General features: G+C 38.2%; 1 protein-coding gene across 2 annotated transcripts; it reads right to left on the bottom strand.

Annotated features, from left to right (window-relative positions):
• Positions 1 to 5,879: 5,879 nt before the first annotated feature.
• Positions 5,880 to 22,666, bottom strand: LOC128734298 (CD63 antigen-like). Of its 2 annotated transcripts, XM_053828410.1 has the most exons (5): positions 22,351 to 22,665; positions 7,557 to 7,748; positions 7,324 to 7,491; positions 7,023 to 7,267; positions 5,880 to 6,848 (listed from the first exon to the last, which is right to left on the bottom strand). In XM_053828410.1, exons 1-5 carry the CDS (start codon positions 22,414 to 22,416, stop codon positions 6,839 to 6,841), a joined length of 681 nt encoding a protein of 226 aa, XP_053684385.1. In that variant the 5' UTR covers positions 22,417 to 22,665; the 3' UTR covers positions 5,880 to 6,838. The 2 variants fall into 2 exon arrangements, with proteins under 2 accessions (XP_053684385.1, XP_053684384.1); XM_053828409.1 differs by lacking the exon at positions 5,880 to 6,848 and having other exon boundaries at positions 7,010 to 7,267; positions 22,351 to 22,666.
• Between the last annotated feature and the right edge of the window lie 1,019 nt (positions 22,667 to 23,685).

The following is a 23,685-nucleotide window of genomic DNA, read 5'->3' as shown; positions in this document are numbered from 1 at the left end:
CGGGGTTCAAATTAAAAAGTGTTCAGATTAAAAACGGTCAAACGAACGGGGGTCCACGATATAAAAATGCCACAGCAACCTGACTCCCCCCCATTTTTTTGAAGACGGGACCGACCGGCCGGTTTTTGTAATTTTCAAACTTGGCAACCCTAAATGTATCACCTAGGTTTTGCTTTGTACTGCATCACGAAGTTAATAGAATAACCGAAAAATCTGTATTTCCGGAGTGATTTGCGATAAGGGCGCAACTAGCAAAATGTAAACAATGAGAAATACCACCGTGGTAGTTTGCAAGTACCGTGTACCCTCGCTGGAATGACCTTCCTTAACCTGAACATTTTTAATCTGAACCCCGTTGGTATGAATGCGTTCACATTAAAAACTGATCAAGCGTCATACACAATTAACGGTTAAGCTGACCGGGCAAATTGAAAAAAGCAAAAAAACTTAATACGTTTCCTCTTGCTCAGCAGCTTTGGCAATATAGCTCATTTGCAACTTATTTCTCTCCAGCACTCAAAATAGACTATTTTAGTTGATACTGTTGAGCCAATTTTCACTTCTACAATCTGGATGTTCAGAATTCGAGCATATTCGACATGTTTTCAAAACGTTTATTTTCGTCAAATCAAAACAACAAGGTCATAGGGTGCGCGACTTGCGCGTATGTGAAAGTGAATAGAGTTACCAAATATTCAGATTAAAAATGAATTCGCCTGATCTGAACGAGGTGTTTTTCATATTAGCGGGGGTTGAGTGTACATTTTCAAGTCATAGTCTAAATGAAAGTGAGAAAGTCGGGGTTAAAGACGGGTTTGGTGTAGAATAAAGCAATCTTATAGCACAGTTTCCTAACAATACTCCATTAAATCTGTGCATTCATGCAGTAGAATCAATATATATAGAATGCCAGTGTCGCTGTTTTTCTATAGGACTCATTGTGGTAAACATGATGCTAACAATCTGTATCAAGTCTGTGAATCGGGAACTTCATTGTCAAAGTTGCTCATTGTTATTTATCTGTTCTTTATCTGTGCGCTGGCTGGTGCTATCATCAGTGCGTTCTCCGCTGTGTTTTTATGCCAGTGAAATGGTTTTAAACGTTCTTTTACTTTTCGTCCGGATGAATAGAGTCAACTGCGTTCTTTTTGCACCGATTTTTTTCAGAAATTTGAAGCAAGCGAAGTTTCCAATCACATTACTTGGCAGCCGTATATGAAATTTTAAACTCGTTGTCAAAGTTTGACAATGAGATTCCCCTTTTGATGAATCTCAGGCACACACACATTTGCATATGTTATGTAAATACATTATCTGAACATGTGTGATGTTTACCACGCGCACTGCAGCGACACTGGCATTCTATATATATTGATTATACTATTCATGCTGATAATCTAAGGTTTCTAGTTGAACCCTTTGAAATAAGCCTCAAAGCACTTTGACAATGAGATTCGCCCAATACTGTTTCACCTTGGTTTGATTTTTTTTTAATTTCGCCTATTTACATCCACCTGTGCTTTAAAAAAACGTAGTTTCGCTCTTTACTATCGCCTGTTTACGAAACAAATTGCAAATGAGCCTGTTACTTCATAACAATGCAAAGAACTACTGTCTTACCTGACTCACAACAAATATACGTGTTATTGAAATAAAATGTATATCGTGGACCCCCGTTCGTTTGACCGTTTTTAATCTGAACACTTTTTAATTTGAACCCCGTTGGTTTGCACGACGTGCAAATTAAAAATGGTTCAAACGTCATACTCAATATGACATCATTTGCTTATGCAGACAATGCTCATAAACACGATTTGTTTGTGCTGATCTTGCGTGTTTAATCTGTTTCACATTGCGTTTTCCCAACGATTATGGTAGAAAGCCGATCGGAGAATGAATATTCGTTGCTTGCAACTGCCTACTGTATCAAACCACCAAAACAATAACAAAGAGCAGGGCGGCCAGTTCACACAAGTTCCAGCATATTTAGGGTTACCAGTTGTTCAAATTAAAAATTAACCCCGTTAGTTTGCATGAGGAATCGTTCAAACGAACGGGGGTCCACTGTACTATACCGTTTTATTCGTTTATAGCGTATATATGCATTTTATTCAGTTAATACGCATATCAAGAAGTTAATGTGAGTTATGTTTTTATTATTGCTTTAAGGCGGAACCGAAAGTGGCTAACGTTATTGTGTTAGTGCGACAAACACCGTACTGTACATCTCATGTGTTTGCTAAAAACCTAAACGTTTATTTGAATATTGCATTAGTATTGGTAATATATGTCAAATAGCGGAGCTTGCAAACATAAACAGCTGATCCGCAGCCAACCGCACTGACTACGAACATCCCGAAAAAGGTTTGTTTTCTTTATCAAGGCATTCCGATTCAATCAAAATTTACAGCAGCAACTGAATAATGCGTAGGATCACTAGGATGTTTAATCAATCCGCTTGCATCGGATTGCGTTTTTGATTCCTGCGGTTGCGTTTTGTTTGTTTACTTCACTCTAAGCTCATCGATGCGGCGAAAGTTGAAAGCTCTTCAAAAGCTCATTGATGTGACGAAAGTTTGATACTGTGTTGCTGCTTTTTCGGAAATCGCTAGTTCAACGAAATATGTGCGCAACCAAATATCTATTAACTAATTCCAAATTATACATTGATCGCTTTTATCAACACGTAATGATCGATATGATCAGTTAAATTTATTTTCCATTAGCAATTATGTTTTGCTGAGCGTTTATTGATACATAGCATATCGATAAATTGAATTACAAGTTTTAGAAGTTATAACAGCGCTGGAAGCACGGATTATGTGGTGAAAGCGTGCTCTGCCAATACAGATCCATTTTTAAGGCGCGAAACAATACATGCTTCGAATGGTAGCCATTTACCCAGCCATCTTTGAGCCACTTTCGGTTTCCCCTTAAACCTGAAAAAAGTTGCACGAATAACACTCTAGTTTAACAAAGAAAGCATTGCATACTACTGTCACTTTAAAAATAACGTTTTTGTAAGTTATTGTCAGGAGTGCGAATTAAGCGAATGAACGACGCTCATGTCAACTTTTTTCCGATTTTGAGCTCACACAACGCATATTCGCTATGAGTCAGGCAACACAGTAATCTGCAAATTGTCTTTTGTTTTGATTAACCACTTCTATCGCCCATCACTAAAAATTTTTTTTAAAAAATTCTATCGCTGTGCCCCTCTTGGTCTTGTTCCTACCGGATTCGATGCGAAACCCATTTTGTTGTCCGGCATTCTAGCAACATGTCCTGCCCAACGTATCCGTCCAGCTTTAACCACTTTCTGAATACTTGGTTCGCCGTAGAGACGCGCGAGCTCGTGGTTTATTCTTCGCCTCCTCGTGGTTTCCACTCCGCCAAAAATGGTTCTTAGCACCCGCCGTTTGAAAACTTCGAGTGCTCGTAGGTCCTCTTCTAGCAGTGTCCACGTTTCGTGCCCGTAGAGGACAACCGGTCTAATTAGCGTTTTGTACAGTGTGCACTTTGTACGAGGGGTCAGATTATTCCACCGCAAATGTTTGTGGTGTTCGTAGTAGGCCCGACTTCCGCTGATAATACGCCTTTTAATCTCACGGCTGGTATTGTTGTCCTCTGTTGCCAGTGAGCCAAGGTATACGAACTCGTCGACTACCTCAAGCTCATCCTCGTCGATTACCACGATACTGCCCAAGCAAGCTCTGTCTTCTCTGCTTCGCTTTTTAGTCTGGTGTACTGATCTTCCATTGCCTCAAATGTTCTGCCGACAGCATCCACGTCGTCAGTAAAGCAGATAAATTGACTGGATTTAATGAAAATCATGCCCCGCATTTCGATCGCCGCTCGTCTTATAACACTTTCAACCCTACACCTACGCTATCATATGCGGCTTTGAAATCGATGAACAGGTGGTGGGTGGGAACTCGGGATTCGCGACACTTCTGGAGGATCTGCCGCAGGGTGAAGATTTGGTCCGTAGCAGACCGACCCTCCATGAAGCCGGCCTGGTAACTTCCCACAAATCTATTGGCAATTGGCGATAGTCGGTGGAAGATGACTTGGGACAGCACTTTGTAGGCGGCGTTCAGGATAGTGATTGCTCGGTAGTTCTCACAATCCAGCTTATCGACTTTCTTGTAGATAGGGCAGATACCCCCGTCTTGCCACTCCTCGGGTAGTCGTTCCGTATCCCAAATCTTGACAATCAGTTGATGCAGACAACCGGCCAACTTGTCCGGGCCCATTTTAATAAGTTCCGCTCCAATGCCGTCCTTTCCCGCTGCTTTGTTGTTCTTCAGCCGCTGGATGGCTTCTTTAACTTCCCTTATCGATTGGGGTGGCACATTTTCGTTGCTTATTACACCAACGTGGTCACTTTCTCCGCCATCGTGGTCTTCCGCCTGCACGCCATTCAAGTGTTCATCGTAGTGCTGCTTCCACCTTTCGATCACGGCACGGTCGTCAGTCAAGATACCTCCATTTTTATATCTGCACATTTCGGCCCGCGGCACAAAGCCTTTGCGAGATCTGTTAAGTTTCTGATAGAACTTCCGTGTGTCGTGAAAGCGGTATAGCTGCTCAAGTTCTTCGCACTTCTACTCCTCTTGGTGGCGCTTCTTGTCCCTGAAGAGTCGGGTTTGCTATCTCCACTTCTGTTTGTATCGCTCCACATTCTGACGGGTGGCTCTACGCAGCATTTGTACCCGCGCTGTGTTCTTCTCAGCCAATATCTGCTGGCATTCCTCGTCAAAACATTCGTTACATCGATTCGGTGCCACACGGCTTAGGACGTTCTCCGCTACGCTGTTAATGGCTGTAGGATGCCTGAATTTATACAGTTAAATATGTGGTTTTATGAAAATGTTGACTAATACAAGATAGTCGCGCGGTTATGAATACGCTTTTGTGCCTACAGTGGCAAATCACAGTCTTTTTGTTGGTTTGGAATTGAAGAATTCGTGAAGCAATGGAAAATTTATCCGCTTCGCCAAATTTACGAGTGTCTTTCATGGAAGGCGCCTACCTAGAAACTTCGCGTTTCTGCGTATCTTCCATGATTGAAGGATACCAAAAAAGGTATTTCCCGCTGCCATAGTTTTGCCAAATAGTTATATTTGTCTCAGGACACCCTTTGCGCATGGCGTGCTGAAATTAAGTCAGCTAATGAATTCCTTGATGAACATCAGCACTTTGATTTTTGTTTATTGAAAATAAGTAAACCGTTAATTCGGACTCTAAAACAATGGACTCAGAGTGAAAATGTTGTTAAGTAAGTTCAATGTTTACTATTAGATATGATTCGTACATTTTTCTATTATTCAGAAGAAATGTTCTCCTGCCATCAGCTAGTCATCGAAATCGAAATAAAAAAATATATCCGGTGTTATGCCATGCAATCATCGAAATTATCGTTATCGAAACTTGACCTTCTGTTTTTATACGACAGACTTCGAAGCCAGCCTTGAGGCCAACTGGGAGGCACGTTAGCGATGATCACGAAAACATGGCTGCCCGTCAGAGGCTGGGATATTCAAGTCACCCTGTTTGAAATGGATCAAGTTTCTGATCAAAATTCTGAACTCAGCTTCGAATTTCAAAAGCACATTGAATATTCTACGCTTCAATATAAATTTTTCTCATATATTTGACAAATATTATAGAATATACGGACGACTCAAATATATGATTTTAATCGTGCAATATACTTACGGTTTGCTTACTGTCTGCGATTTCAGTAGGTTTACTCTCTTGGAATGGAAGGACGTAGGAAACCCTTTCCACATTTAGGTTCTATTGTTATGCATCTGTTCAGTAAGATGATTGATTTATTGATTTTATTATTAATCTTCATGAACATCCCAAAACGTTTCACTTAATAGGTATATACAGTAGAAACACAAACATTCTATACCCATATAGCATCGCCACTCATTAAACGTTGCAAAAGACGTCAAACTCGCCATGACTGTTTTTGAAGCGCATCCTAAATTACATATACAAATCAAAGAGGCTGAAGCTAAAGCATAGAATTAGCGTACGATTGTTGTACGGTTGTACTTATATATTTAAACTTATTTTATTAGCATCTGTATCTGCATTAAAGCCGGGCACAATTGCATCGTACGGAACAAACGTTTGGTACAGACTATAGAATACTTCGTATCGAGTGTTTAATCAAACCCTCAAGTGGTGCATTCAATCGTATGGAAACTCGATATTCCGTGTTCATAGCTTATACCCATGTTTATACCCGCTTATTTGCTCAAATTTTCTTACCACACAGTTTAAAAAATATCAGCGAAACAAAACAACACCTGTAACAGTGAAGACAAGGGGCACTTTTTAAAACACTCACAACGTAAGAACATAAGTTTATATTGATTTCGATATTTCTCAGTTACTTTAACGTAATATTTTTGTATCATGTATCCGCTTGTATAATACTAATTATTTTTGGACTTCATACGCAATCGTTGTGCGAGAATGTACATAAAAAAATATTTGTAGAGATTTTAAAGTGAAAACATTTTTTTGCAAAAGTTTGGTCGCTTTAAGTGTGTATGACTGGTCCTAAACACACTCTAAACAGTAGGTACAGCTTTAATATTTCAATGAGCATGAATGAACTATTCACGAAAGCAAGACAGGTCAATTTAAGATTCTACGCAGATAGTTTCACGCGTATAAGATAGCTAGCTAGCTAGTGTAATGAATCTTCTCTTTCTCTCGATGGATTTAGTCGATTGTAACAAGTAATGTAGCTTCCTCCACACTCTCCTGAATGAAACAGACAACATTAATTAAGAATCAAGCGACAACTTGAAGCTTAAGCATATCTGTGGAATAAATAGTAAAAAAAGGTAAAATCGTTATAAATCTATCAGCAATAAATTTATTATTGGAGTTAGTAAGTTAGCAAAGTGACAATTAATTTAAATAGCATTCATAAGAATTCTTCTAAAAGAATGGTTAGCAATGTTATACTTCGTGTTAATCACTAGTAAGCAGACCTTCTTTGTTGATTGCGAATTCCGTTGGCGAGGCAGCACGCAGCAATTAATCCGATCAGCTCTACGGCGGCCACTCCCAGGGAAACCCATCCAAGAACAGTACCAGCATCATCGATGAATTCACCTAGACGTGACCTGCAACCTTGTGCATGAGGAACGCAAAATGGAGCCGTTCCAGTCGAGCAGCAAGATTGTGGCATACTAGCTCCCCAGTCCAAAAACGACGAACTTCCGCAACATTGGAGCTAAAACGAATAACAGTCATTGCCGCTGTGTGTCGGGATTTTGTATAATAACTTACATTGGATTGGATGGTGTCAATCAATTCACGGTTGGCTGGTACATCACGTTGTTCGAAAACACGTTCGAATCCTTTCTTAAAAGCTTCACGAGCGTCTCCAACGTAGACGAACACCAAAGCAGCGATCACAATTTGTGCAATGATCAATACCATAAGGAAGAAGCCATACTACAAGGGAGATTGTACAAGACGTCAGGACATAATTTGCTAAGTTGCCAGAGGATTCTACTCACGGTCGTAGTCATACAGTATGATTCCCGAATAGCACCGCAACATCCAAAGAATGCAATTATGAACACGATTGAACCGAGGATGATGAACAGAATTGAGGGGGCCACAATGTTGTGCTCATCGCTGATCTGCTCGAATTCGGTGATTTTGGCCAGGGAAACGCCGCCGATGACCACCAGTGCAATACCGCAGAGCTGAACGGATTAGAAAGAAAAAATAGTGAACAAAAAATTAGATAATTGTATTCATTTATTGAAATGCATAGTTTTTTTTCAATTCAAATTAATGTTACTGAAGCATGTATTTTCCTCCGATTCAATTTCCAGCATAATATCTAATTAACGAATTTAATAACCGAAACGGAGTTTTAAATTTTGATTTTGAGACTTTTGATTTATTGAACACAACTGCGATTGAAGCCAGACCGACAAATCGGACAGTCCTAATGGGTCTTTATGAAAACGACTTATCAGTATATGACGTTTACCATCAACTGTCAATAAATACGAGCTGAATGATATCATGCCGAAAATGGGTCAATTTCTGAGGCATCTTAATTCATACACGATCATACCATTTCGGTCAATTGAATAGGTCGTTTTCAAAAGTTACGGTTAATAGGTTGAATGAATACGGTTTAATTATAGAAAATGAAGAAACCCGTATAAATAAACTTTGAACAGTCATTCGATTAACCGACATTTGGTCGAATCAAATATAAATCCGATATGGCATTCTTGGTTGTTTTAGACCTTATGATATACTTAATGTTATCCAAAGTAGTCCTTTTGCGCCTAATTTTTTTTCAGGCGTTGAAACTTCTGAGAACTACATTCTAAGACTTTAAAATTATAATCATTGATACCTAGTACCTAATCAAAAACTTTCCTTTTGTGATAACATCTGATTTTAGCCCTCTTTCCTGTTATGTATTAATTCTGACATTTTGACCGTAGTTTTAATTTTTACCTACCTTATTCAATTTTATTCAATTTAAAAGCGCTTGAATTGCCATCGAATTATCATAAATCGGAAGACAATTTTTCCATTACTCGTATGTGATTTTCACATGATCCGCAAACAATATAATCAAGATTCCGATGACATACGTGCTGTCATGTTTACGGAAAGTATGGATGTAATTAGGTATTCATTATTCGCGTTCTTTAGTCTCTGCAGCTAATAGGACAGTGTGTCCGTTACACACTACGAATTTACGTCGATTTGGAATATGAATGCATTCCAGTAATGGTTGTTCAAACAATGCTTCGTCGAATATACGCACACATAGAAAACATACAGCACAAATTAGTCGGAAGAGTTGACAAACGACAGCGGTTTTCAGGGGATTTACCTAGCGATTTATTGTATGCCTTATTACGTGGCCTTGGCATTGAAAAGCACAGTGACTATGTCTGTCTGATGTGTATTTGCGTGATTCAGGTCTGTTAAAAAGTTGACAGCTTCTGAGCATTTCTTTGTGAAATCATTTCATTGTGCCACAAAACATCAAAATAGTTATTTATTGGTATATTCTTATTGAACATGACAAAGGTATTAAACTTTTAATTTTGAAATGCGAGTTTTGATGGCATTGGTTAATCCTTATTTTGGTACTTTGTTTGATACATGAAAGCTTTTTTATACTCAACAGCAAAAAAAACGCACAGATTATAGAATTTACCCGGTTTTTAGGCGAATTTTAAAATTTACGCAGTTTTGTTTGAAGTTATAAAAACTAGCTGAGTGCCCGATCTTACTCGAACGCGTCTGTCTCACAGCCACTTGTACATCAGCTATTATAACCGAAATGCTTATAATGCAATATAACGAAAATATAACGCTTGTTCCTCTTTTAGATGTTCCCCACATTTATCAGCTCCCCCTTTTTTTGCACCCGGCCACTTACACATTTGTTTTCGTTACGAGAATCCCTATAAAATCCTATAAAAAAAGAGAAACAAAGACATTTTTGCCTATTTGCACCTTCCGCTAACAATGATCACCCCACTCATAGGAAAAAAATAGTTTTGCTATTGTACTTTTTAAAACATAGCTTTTTACTTACTTACTTAGTGCTACATGCTTTCCTAATAAAAAAAGTGGAAGATGCAACAGTGTTGACCATGGCAAAAACATGGTGTTCTCAGATCAACTCCATACTGTTTGAATGTGACTCAAATAGAGTCGATCAACAACACTTAACACTAATGATCGAACAATTTTTATACGGGTCACTTTGATTCGGCGTATAATTACACTTGACAAATCTACAGCTGCGAGCATTGCCGTTTAGTGTTTCGTATTTTGATTTTTTCTGTTGTTACTCAAGTAATTTTTTTACACGGTTTGTTTTTTCGATTATTAAGAACGGGACCACGTAAGGGCCATTCACTTATTACTCAATGTATTTGGGAAAGGCCCGACATTCGTCACGTAGTTTGTAAATGCTCCCCAAGTCGAACCGTTTTTGAGTAATCAAAAAAAAAAAAATAAACCGTGTATAAAAAGCCTTGATTGTACGGATAGATTGTTACAATCATTTGTGCGTTACTCCCCTTCCTGTCAGCAACTTCCAGTTCCTCCTTTTGTCCACCGTCACTTTTGCGAGAACCGTCCAAATATTTCGTAGCCTGTTACCCCCCGCCCCCTTTGTCAACCCCTTCAGTTCTGATTCCCTTATATCAAGAAACATGTAGGCCAAGTTTGATAAAGAACGGTCAAGGCGTTTCGGAGTTATGCCGTCCCCTATTAGGGACCCTCACCCCCCCTATCAGAGAACCTCCCTCCTGGTTTTGGTGAACCCCCCGGTGCTGAATCTCTTATGTCAAGGGACATGGGTGCCAAGTTTGATGAATAATCGTTCAGGCATTTCGGAGTTATGGCCTCCCCCCTGGTACAACCCCCCCTTTTGTTAACCCCCCAGGTCTGATTCTCTTATATCAAGGAAAAGGTGTGCCAAGTTTGGTGGAGATTGGTCGAGGCGTTCTGGAGTTATGGTGGAACATACAAACAAACATACAAACAAACAAACATACAAACATACTCACGCTCACTTTTATATATATAGATTACATTACTCTGTTTCTAAATCAGGAACGTTTTTTCAAATGCATTTCATAATATTCTGCCTGCTTATTACTTCAACTATCAACGCGAAAATTGATGCTCGACATTTACAATAGGATTGCAATGGGTCGAAACTTAGGACAATTTAGAAGGTTGGCAATTTGGTAGCTTATGATATGCAACACAAGACAAAATTTCGCTAACGTGCTGATAAATGAACAAAAAAACTGTTTCTTCAGGTATTTTCCATGCAAACATTTGATGTCATTGATGAATATGCGACGAAAGGCTGTATATTGATTTTGCAAATACATATCCCTTACTGAATGAGTACCTTCATACCAAATTTGTAAGCAAACACGAACGTCTATCTGGGAACTGGGACATTACCACTCCCAGTCGCATTGAATAATTTTTGAGCTGGAAAATGTTTGAAGTTTGGTTTGGGTAGTAAAGCAACGTTAGAACAGTAAAACAACATTGAAATTAGAAGAATCAAAATTATCAGACTATTTCAGTTATCTACTGCCAGGGAGACGAACATTATGACAACCTTCACATAGCATTATCAGTGATTCGCTTGTGAGCAATCGAATATTATATTGTCATTCACCCGTTGACATGACAAATGTGTTCATTAATTTTTAAATCAAAACCAAAAGATGTGGCCCATAGCGTAAAACATAGAATGTCACAAAGCTTTGCCGATTGTGAGTGACGGAACGCAGTAAATATTTGAGTGATGGAAATAGACAACGTTACCATAACGCTATCACTGCACTGTTTATAGTAAAACGACTGCTGCAGTCTTATCTGCTGTATCAACAATTTTATAGTGCCCTTTTGACAGTAGTAAAATACCGACAAAAAAGTGCTATATGTTAGCTCCACACGTTATTCACAATTGAAAATTATCTTTTCAACAGAATTCAACCAATCTTATTATAGGGTAAGGAACCGATTAATCAGGGTTCGCCTATTTTAATCAGTTGAAAATAAATGAGTTTAAAATGTTTACAATACTTTGTTTATATTTTCAGAATCTTTTGAAAAATGCATCATGTTGAATCGCCTAACCATAAATACATCTACAATTAGAATTCATTTAAAACAGTTTACTGTGTTTTCAACGAAAAATATGATGAATTAAAAAATGTGGGTTAAAAACTTATAGTTTTCAGCTGCTGAAGAGAGTCGCCTCGCTACTTTGAGCACTGATTACAACATTTCTAAAAGTCAAGCATTCAATTTTCACGAACCATGTTGCAGTAGACATGTGCGCACTTGCGTCATGGTCGCATGTTTATAACAGTGATAATTTAGGACAAATAGGACTACTTAAGGTTCAAACACGCGTCATTGATTTCTGGGATTTCAAAAGCAGTTTTTATGCTCAAAAAAAAAGTTTTATGCGTTCACAAAAAAAAAATCAGACAAAGCCTAACTTTAAGGAATTTGTTCAGAAAATGGAGAATTATTTTCAGTTTAAAGCTATTTTGGTTGAAATGGAGTGTTCTTTATTTGACAAAAAATTAATATTGCCAACGTACATTTGGCGAAAGTCGGTAAGCTATTCAACAACCTCGCCGGCACCCAGAACAGAAATGCTCAACATGCAACAAGATGGTTTGACCAGGTCTGAAGCGACATTTTTTTATTTTTTTAATAAAAAAATCAGAGGGGTTGTGTACAAGACACGACCGCATATATAGGTGACGCAGCACTACGTAAGCGTCTTTGTAGTGATAGTAGCATGTATTCATGCTTGTAATCATTCGATTCTTCATGTATACATGCAACATGTAATATGCATATATGTATATATGCAACATATATACATGCTAAATGCGTTGTATGTAACATTTATCAAAGTAGTAACATTGCATACGTTCAATTCTCAAAAGATTGTGCATTTGAAAACAATTTAACAAAATCAAGAACACAAACTATTGCTTTCCTGGTACCTTACTGAAATTAAAGATTGGTTTTATTACCCATGGTTCCCCATGTTGAAGGGATTTTACCAATTCAATCATATTTTATCAACAGCACATCTTTTCATTACACTTCTAATTGAACGGCAAGCATGCATTAAACGGCACTCATACAGAATCGTATTATAACCGAACACTACAGCTGTAGCACATTTTTCCAACACAGATATCAAATTCGCCGAGGTTTAATCGTCTCGCAGTAAAGAATTTGCGATCTATTGAAACAACGAACTTGTATCATTTTTTCTAGCACACTTCCCTAACACAGACATCAAATTGGACTAGGTTTAATCGCGTTCGTAAGAAATCTGTTGGCACGAGAGGGCTTTGTCACTCTCTGGCGTACTTCCCAAGCAAGGACATCAAAATGGTCTAGGTTTAATCGCGGTGTTGAGAAATCTTGTTGAAATGAAGGCACTGCCACTTGTTTTGGCTTACTTCCCAAGCACAGATATCAAATTGGTATAGGTTTAGATCATCGTAAAGAATCTTCCAACCAATCACGAAGCGAGAATTCTGGTAAAACAAAGGTTCATTATTTTCAATTTTTCAATAGTTCAACATCAAGAATCCATACTTTTCTTCATTTGGGTCAATTCTTAGAAGATTTTCCGATCGATTGGTGTAAGAATGTTGAAAATCGATCGGAAAACCGCTGAGCTATTAGCGCTCAAAACCTTTCATTTTTCGTGACGCTCGCATTTTTCGATTTTTTGGAATGACACCCTATCTCAAAACTTGCCGTAAGACGTAGTCCTACGTCAAAAACTGCGACCTCAGAGAAGTCTAGGAAATGGGTGACGAGTAACCCAAGATCGAGTGGAACGGAACTTAAAACAGCTTAAACAATGTAATCTAGCAACCTAGCTAGCACATTCATATTTGTATTTATCCTGAGATTTTCGACGTATTAATAACAAAATATATGGAAAAATATAACCTACTCTTTTTATACGACAGACTTCGCAGCCAGTTGTTAGAGTACAGGACAATTGCGGGACTAGAAGTCCCATACAGCGTAAACTCCAACAGAATGTACAACCGTCTGCTTTAACGAAATACATACATGCTAATATCTGCATGTTCACGGAAAGCCAGTGACTATTAAAGCGCTTAAAGTGTTCTCCAAAAATTGCCTGGGAGTAAATTTGATTCCAGGTGAACTTAATAGATTTGGGCTGGTTTTCATGTCATTATGGTATAGAAGAAAATCAACTTGCAGACAAACTTGCCAAATGTGGTTATAATTTTATATTCACTGACCCAGATTCATTCTGGGAGATTTCTATTTGTATGCTGAAAAGTGAGCTAACTACTTTTTTACGATACCAAGTTTTCTCTGGTAAAGGGTGACCATATCAAATTGCATCACAGAACAAACACTGTAGGAAATTACCTATTTGACCGACCTTTTTCAAACTTTTAGACAAAATATAACCGATTAGTAAGCTTTTGGCATATTTTTTTCATTAAACTTAAATACCACAACCGCATGCTCGCACCTTACGCTTAATTCCACTCATAAGGTTCTGTACAACGTCTGGTTGCAGCTTCTTCTGTACGGAAACCCTCCTTTTCCTCATGTCTTCCTCAGACTTGCTTTCTTGGGATGCTTCCGTAGTACCTGCTTCAAAATAGCCCAGTATTTTTCGATGTGCCTTTCTACCGGTACGTTGGGGGGTTCATGTCCTTGGGTACGAAAGTGACCCGTTGGCTTCATACCACTTCAGGACATCTTTTGTATAGTAGCACGAAGCTAGATCCGGCTAGTAGATCGTAGGGCCCCCGTGTTGCTTTAACAGAAGAAGCAGACGCTTCGGTAGACACTCCTTGAGGTACAGCTGGTCATTTACAATCCCGATAGTCACAAATGGCGAACTCCGTTTGCCACGTGAGCAGATCAAACTTGTGCTGGGCTGTGAAGAACAATAGCCCCGGGAAGCTGCCGGGAGTCTACCTTGGCCTTAGTCTCATCATCCATGATGAGTCAATGCGGCTCCGTCAGCATCTGGGTGTACAGTTTCCGGGCCCATGACTGTCCCACCGTATTTTGCCGTTCGAAACGATGGAGCCTTTTGCACTCTGTAGGTATGCAGTCACTCCTTGTCCTTGACTTTCTGAACGAAAGACTTGGACAGATTCAACTTTTTGGCCACATCCCTGACCGAAGCATTGGGATTCTCCTTAAACGCTGCCACGAAACGCTTGTGATCCTGATCACTAAAATAGAACACCCGTTCTGACCGCATTTCTCCTTCCGTTTGATGTTCAGCGATTCATAGTACCGTCATCCGGGGATGCTTGCAACACTTTTGAACTTTGACTTGGTATAACTTTCGAAGTATACTGTTTAGGTCCAAGTGTAAGTAACCAAAACTTGTATAATGGTCAGTACTTTTGATTTATGATTATGAGAAAAATTATCAACTAAATGAGCCTGTAGAATGATCCAAAAATAGGGGCGTTGCAATTTACCCAGTAAACGGGGTTACTTGCAACACTTTTCTGATTTTGCGTTTCTTATGATTTTAAATTTGATTTCAAACCGCGAGTGAGAATTTTTAGATATTCTGAGTATATTTCTAGTAAAACAAGTGATACTCAAGGCATGTTTCGTTTTCCAATTTTGTCTATCGCTTTTTTAAAGATATTCGGTGAAAATGTAGCATGTCGGTGAACTTCAAATTGCCGTTTCAAGGCACGTGAAATTTTTCACAATTTTAATTTTTCTGGAGATGGCAGTAGACAAAATAACATCGTACAGATGCAAACATACTGTTAACATACTGTCTATTACTATAATTATCTATTTTACAAGTGCTGCCAGCCGCGCCATATTGGAAGTAACAACACGAATTCATCGTTACTTCCACAAATTTAAATTATAAATAAAGCTAAAAGTTGCTATGTGTTAGTTTATATAATGCACTAATTGTGTACAGGAACCAAACGATAAAAAATAATTTCATGTCAATGCACTGACGCAACTTTGCGCATCCATTTTTCTTACTCTGAAAGTGAAATTACTTTCCAATCGTATAAAAACAAACAAATCAATGATATAATGGATTAAACTTAACTAAACAATAGGTAAACGTCCCTTCTTTAAAACCCCATTGACTACAAATGGTTATGTTAACAAACAAATGCGTTAGAACTGTCAAAAGCGCAATGCGCAAAAGTGTTGCAAGTAACCCCGGTGTTGCAAGTATCTCCGGATGACGGTAACGTTTAATCACACGACTCACCGTTGACTGCACGATTTCGGGTTGTTTTTCCGATGTCCCGATGAGAGAAATGAGGAATTTCCAAGTGCTTGCGCAAAATCAATTCGCGACGTTGCTTTTCGCGTAACGCCAATTTTTCTAATTTGCGAAAAACTGACAGCATTATGAATATAGTGTAAACAATACACTCTAAACTACTTCTACCCAAATTTCAAGAGAAAATACCCAATGGGTCTTCCGTGGTGCAATTTTATGTGGGACACCCTTTAAGATGAAATTTGTAGCACCAAATATCAACTAAATTCAACAAAACAAAAATTGGAAAACATACCAACCAACGAATTGTTCACAACCCATGTTATAAGTTGCGTTCGAAGGTAACAAGTAACTGACTGAATTGACTCGATTGTACAGCTACAAGGTGCCTTCACTCCGTGAATTCGAAACGATATGCTTTAGAACATTAAGCATATAATATCGCACAGAAAAATTAACTATGGTGCCAAACCACGTGGTAAACCATCGAATCGTGACTAAACAGGTCACCTTCACCTCTCGCATAGGTCTTGTCCGTATCGCATTCACTGGGCGGTGCAAACCTCATAGAACGATTCGATTGAAAGCATTTGTGTAAACATGTACCTACAGTAAAATAAATACAGTAGCAAAGTGGCGCAGCAGGTGCTATCAACCTGAATTTTGTCAGTTGATAACACCTCCGATATGGCGGTAAAAATATTCGTTTAAATTTGTATATTATACAGTGAGCTGAACACTAAATTCTATTATTAAAATTTTTTTAAAGAGAAGCATGAATTCTTTTTCACTAATTTTTTTTAGTAATATGTTAGATGGTGGGTGTGTTCGACGTGGAAAAGTGTAAATCTCTATATGTATGTTTTATACGTTTAATACATAATTGATTGGCTTTTAGTAAAACAATTAGTCAAAGAAAAAGAAAGCGAAAGTGAAACACAGTTTGTGATTCCATGGGCGTTTGTATGTACTTAGAAACATTATTAGTACAAAATTTGATTGCTTTTAAAATGTATAACATTGATAAACAAATTTTCAGAATTAGAATACATTGTGAGAAGCACACTTTCAAATCACATTGCCTCTAAAATGTTTCCCACGGCTGAAATCGGAAACGGTATTGTTTGTTTCCATTTCGCAAGCAAAAATCCTGTGTGCGAGGTGCTGCTCAATTAAGAATGAGCTGACATCAGCACTGATACCGACGAGCGAGGAGGCATTAACTGAGTCGCACCCAATCTGAAATTCGCATTCGATATACAGGGATGTCCCGTTTTTAAAAACCGCCGATATTAGCAACAATTAGATTCTGGTTCTTGCAACAACCTTTTGACAAGCACTGGAAATCTTGATATAACGCTAGACTAAATCCAACAAATGACAACAGTTACCGTTGTTTGCATTTTCAGACCATATCGTACCATTAAAATCACCCTTTGTTGTCAATAACGGCAATACTCTGTATGTCGGCGAAGTAGAACGTTAGTGCGAATTAAAGTTGTTTTAAAAATAAGCTTCATGTTTCATGTTGTGTTTAGCGCAGGACGTCGCGTCGCTGAAACAAACAAGTGTTTCTTTTCCGCTCGTCTCAAGAAGCGCGTCTATAGGTGTATAGCAGAGGTTGATTTTTTTAAAGAAACAAACAAACACCGCCTGAGCTAAACGAACTTGATCTGGTACAGAACGAGTCGATCATCTAGTTCGAAAAATCGTATACAATTCATATGCAATACGATTAATACTGTGTTGTTATTGTCGTTAATTGGTGAGTTCATCCAGAAGAAAAGCCTGCAAAACGTTCAACAAACGCGGACTTCAGATGGATATAAACAAAATGGCAGAAAATATAAACATCGATAATATATTGAATAAATGGAAAACAACTTTAAAATGGTATATTTACACATAATCTCGAGTGGACCGCTTGCTTGAGAAATCTTGCAAAAGTAGCAACAATGTTGCTCCGTTTCATGGATCCGATTCCATCAAGACAGTAACTGTTATCCGTTTAAATTTGCTGACGCATCAATGAGTACTGTCGTCAATTGGTAGAAAAATTCTTCATGCTCGAGTATTTCTAGGGAATTTTTCATTCTTGGGTTAACCTCTATCTTTCGCTGCAGTGGTGCTGCCTAATCACCCAAGTGACTCCACAACGGACATTATCTAACGATTCATTGACTAACTATAGCTAGGTAGATCGTCAGCGCAATACTTTTTCGTCCGATTTAAGGTGTGACTACATTTTTCGCCTGACTGATAGCTAACGCAGACCGATTCACCGGCCGCGTGAATCACACTAACGAGCCGACCGCCGACGTAGTATTCGCATGAACTTGTAGGGTAACCAACCTATTTTGGACCCCATCAGCAGCTGTACATAATTTGGACACTTCCATTTGATTTTGCTGTAAGTGTCCAAATTATGTACAGCTGTTGAGGGGGTCCAAAATACGTTGGTTACCCTACTAGGTTTTATTTGGAATAGGTTAACATCTAGTATAATTTGAAGTATTGTAAACCTGTTTTGTATCTTTAAGTTGGTGAAAATAGGACATCTCCTATTTGATCATTTTAAGTATCTACACAGCCTTATACGTCTACGCCTTGAATATATTTGAAATTTATTTCGTTGTGGTTGATAAGTAGTGGATGAAAGTATACAACGTATGTGAGCTGATATTGAAATGAATGATAAGATTAGACAGTACTCGGTTATGAAATTTTTAAAACTGTGCCAAAAAATTAGGACTAAGCTGCAAAGGACTTTGCTGCTTGGCATGCATGCTTCAAACTATTGCCTGTTGATTTGAACCAGGACAAAGACAATACGATGATGTCATGTCTTTCTGGAGCATTAAAAACAATAAATTTATATGCACGCAGTATGTATATTGCGTGACTCTATGCCCAAGGTTAACAGGTGAGCTCATTCATCAAACGATAAATATGCACACCAACGCAGACGTCGGTAAATAACTAAATGACACAGTCGAGATACTGGAAAATATGACTGTATCAGCTTAAATAATATTTCCATATATTTCTCCGAACATTTGCATTAGCCAGTCAGATTTTTATGACCTGGTAAAATGAATTTTTTAATGATGCATGAACGTTCTACAACTGCAGCCGGAATGAAGAAAGCAGTTGCAGTCGCTTTATGTACCAAATGTATGTGGTTACTTGCTGAACTTGAGATCAATAAGAGCATCATTGAATTTAGCGGCAATCGTTGCCCGCCAAAACAAGCATACCTGGTGCTTCGTAGCATGAGAGATGAATCCAATGTATTTGTATATAATTCTCTCAGTCAAAGCAGTGTACAAATGTATGTGCACGCAAAAAACTGGGCCAACCCTATAATAGAAAATGTTGTAAAGAATTAGCAACTTTGATTTGCGTAAACAGAAATGTCACAAATGCTGTCAAAATATTACAAACGCGGATTATGCTGTTCGCCATCTTATGGCTCGTGAAAAGCAGATTAGGCAAATCACCTCTATCCTTAGCTGGTAGTACAGCTACAGTTCAAGTGGTTCAAGTATAAAACAGTTGACCTGCTCAGTGTCGGACAAAACAATAAGACCAATGCTCATCAAATCATCCCTAGCTGCATCCCAAGATACTCGCAGGAGAATTAGAAAAATCAATGGCTTTAATTGTAGAAAACTTGTTTATTATCGTTATAGAAAAAGAGAAGTTTTAGGCGTGATTTGAACGAGCATATTTGCCCTTCAAATAAATATGCAACAAAACATAAGCATTCCCAGACCATGATATTTTCTCCTCCATGCTTAAATGTTTTCATTGACTGAGGTTTGAAAGCAGAGTCAATAGGACGACGAACCTAGCGTTTTCCATCGGATCCAACCAAGTTCATCATTGTGTTTCATCAGCCAATAGAATATTCCACCGATTCTTACCCTTTTCGGATCCAATCCAGTTTAGATGTTCCTTGGAAAATTTCAGTCCAGCTTGGAGATGATTCCGCGTGAGCATAGGTACTTTTCGACAGCTTCTCAACAAGCCGTCCCTAAATTGTTCTGGAAGTCACTGGAAAACTCAGCTCTGCCTTAAACGGATCAATATTGGATACCTTTTTAATTCGATCGTCATCCTTAGCTGTGGTTTTTCGGAGACGACAAGATACCAGACGAAGTTTTGGGTCACGTAGAGCATTTGATTAGAACGATCCAATATGAAATCCCACAATTCCATTTGACACAATTGTTGCAAAACAAAAAATTAAACTGATTTATACAGTTCTTCAAACGGATATTTGCAACCCCAATTAATAGGGGTTCGTGAAATTGACTTTGAATCCTCAGGACTCAAAAACTGCCAAAACGTCTATTTTCAATAAAACGACATTTGTTATTTGTGTCATCGTCAATTTATATATAACGATTGCAAATGTTACTAATCTATAAGAGTTTTTAAAATGAAGAGCTCTCTCACAAAGAAAAAACAGCCGAAGAAATTTTTTAATTCCGAACAGGCAGTTTGCTTGATGTGTGTAAAACAATGAACCATGTTATTTTTGATCTTATTGAAATTTATCATCAAATCTCGGGTAATTTTTCGAATTGCACTATGCAATAATGAGATTCTCTTTGCGTTTTCTCTCTTTCGCTTTTCACGGCTACATAAATGCATAGAAAAGAAAATTAAGTATGTTTTCACCTATGTTGCCAAAATCGAGACACTTTTTTGATATGGAAAAATTAGTCCAGCCGACGCAACTCGTACAAGTTTTTGATACTCAGCGTTAAGAGGTAGTCTAACGTCGATAAAATACTATGCCGGAAATGTGAACATGGTTAGCCTATCTCTATGGGAATCGAGAAACAAGTTTGCGAACTAAAAGTGGAAAATAGGTGCTGGATGTGCTCGTCTTCGGGACGGGTCTTCGTCTACTTTCACGACAGAGCAAAAAAAAAACAACATCGGAAGCAACTTTGATGCGAATTACATCTAAACTATTACTTAGTATTATGTTTATGGAATGCTTTCGTTACCGACGAAAGATACTGTAAGAAAACCCCATATTTTTCACATTTTTTTTTAAATAATATTTTTTTTGGGTTTCCTACCTGCTTTGAATATGACGAAGTGAATCGGCTAATCACTCCAGAATAAATACTTGAAATGTTGAGCTGTGATTCAAACTATTTCCACCTTTTTGTGGAAGTAGGGTAGCTCTTACACACGACTCAAAAAGTATATAGGGCACGGGAGGGTATTTTCGACCCATTAAGCGATGGCATCTATTTTTTCGGCCTATGGCCTAGTTCTAGTGGAAGAACAGGTGGTTTTGACGTTCTTTGAATGAAAAATAATAGATTACTTACAGTCTTGAGCAAATAGTTATAACATGTTAAAATTGTATGTCGGCAAAGTATTGTATTTTTATTGGAGAGAGAGAAAAGGCAAATAGGCCGTAGGCGGCCTCCCGTACCCTACATAGATTTTTGTAAGCAATTGTTGTCTGTCCATGATAGTCTGTCCATGATCATGTTTACGTTTAGGAGTTCCTAAGCAAACAAATATTCAGCAAACATTGTAGTTGGCGATTTTTAAAGCCCAGCTGGAACCTAAATTTCGATTTTTATATTTTGAATGAAGGCTGACTGATTCTCTGAGTATTCTCTGATTTTCCTGATCCAAAATTAAATTTTCTGCAATATCTTCTTTTCAACTACTCATGAACGCTTTTATTTTATCGTGTCCACCACATCCTATTGTAAGGTAGATGGTAGACCATGCATGAGGGAACTTGTAAAACACAGATGCGATGCTCGCTCACACACTATTAGTCATAGTGTGGTCTAACAGTCTGCCTTTTTGCACACGAGAATTATAAGACAATATTCCGCTTTGTAATTCAATGGCGATTATACGTAGAACTGCTTGAATTCCTCCTACACGATTGAATAAACATTGAATGGCTATTAATAAATTCTACCAGTAGCAGAAGTTGGTAAATGCATAAGGGAATGCTTCGACGCATGGAAGATGGAAATGCTGCACACAACACATTCAGGTTTGCAGAAACATGGAATGTACATACACAGGCCAATTTTAATAACTTACAAACAAATAGTTAAAGCGCGAATAAATGTCTATAGAAGATAATCAACCGTAAAGGTACGACACCACATAATAATAAAGATAGATAAACGGTTCAGCTGAAGATATCTATGCAGGATATTTGTATAATTGTTGCGTATTTGCGTTGTAAACGCTTCGTTTTTACGACGCAAATGGGAACGCAGTTCAATTTTTTCCCTTGTTGTCTTAGTCATTTACATGCTGGAAACTCCTCTTAGGAATAAATTCGTCACAATCGACTCACTCGTATAACCGTTTTGTGATTTCGAAAACAAGTTTCCCTTGAATCTTAAACACCAAACCCACTGTGTTCACCTAGCATCAGCATAACCGGGGAAAATACTTAATATACTCACCGAGCATAGCAAGTTAAATACGAAAAGCACGTATTTTATTGTTGACAGACCACAATTTAGACCCATTTTCGTTAATTTTCCGCTTTATACGAACTGCTAAATCGACACCACCTAAACGCTATCCGAAACGGCGGTTGAATAGAAACTTCACTTCTTCGCTTTTGTATCCGGATGATCTCACTCGCCTTCGGCTTCACAACGCACTATGGCACGGATGTATGTTACCGATTCTAGAAAATCTAGACTTTCCCTCACTTTAATATTCCACTTCGAACGTCTAGAGCACTTCGAACCTCGATCGACACTAACGAATATGGTACCGTGAAGCGGTGTGTTTGTCTCCTATCGCGTTCTGTCGTACGCACACGCTTAAAAGGATCGTTTTGCTGAATATGCGACGAAAGTGACCTGTCTGCGGTATAAAATCTATCGAGCGGTAATAATACAGCTGCAGTTCAAGTATGAACCATTAAAATGTTTTTCGTTGTGTAAGCTGGTATTGAACCTGGTGTTAGAGGTGTTGGCTAAGTAGCACTGATAGGAGTGAATCATCAACTTATACATGTTTGTTATGTTCACACAAGCCTCACGATTGACGATGCCGGTTAGAAAAGTTTGGTTTTCCTTTTCCATCAGTTGTAGGGCTCAGGAAATGTAAATTTTTCAAAACTTATGACGACATCGTTTATTAGCCTTGTTCATCCTAGCTAGCACGAGTTAACCCATTATGTCCCGGGTATACCTAAATTTATACCAAATGAAGTGGAACTCTGTAATCTATTACATTATGACTCGAATGTGTCGGGAAACGCAAACTCGTCATTTGGAATGGTTTCAAGTCCAAAATATCGCAGGCTTAATATTTTATAGACTCAGTTTTAAACACACAAATTACAAAGGTGTTTACAGATTTCTTATCAAATTTTGTGATAGACTTTACATATAAATGTCAATTTACATGTCAGGTAATGTTTCGTCACAAAATGTAGAATTTTTCATGCGTTTTGGAGACAAAGTTTTTTTCGCCATTTTTTCAACTTTTTTTCCGCCATTTATCACAACTTTGCACTGTTGAAAATACAGATGAAATGACAAAAACTGACAGATTATCTCACACACACATCAGATTGATGTCTTATCTCTCTTGTAGTGATATATTAAAAATACTAACTATTGAAATTCAGCAGTAAACAGGTTTTGAAGACGAGGTATGATATATCATACGCTAGGACATAATGGGTTAATAACAAAAGCGAAGTGCTGTTAAAGCGCCAATTTGCAGAGTTCATCGCTTCAATGCAGATTGCAGATAGTGAAGCTAAAGAGTTCATTTCA

The sequence above is a fragment of the Sabethes cyaneus genome, chromosome 2 (assembly GCF_943734655.1).
Source record: "Sabethes cyaneus chromosome 2, idSabCyanKW18_F2, whole genome shotgun sequence".
Taxonomy (NCBI): domain Eukaryota; kingdom Metazoa; phylum Arthropoda; class Insecta; order Diptera; family Culicidae; genus Sabethes; species Sabethes cyaneus.
Note: the sequence above shows the minus strand (reverse complement) of the source record. Positions and strands in the feature narration are given on the sequence as shown.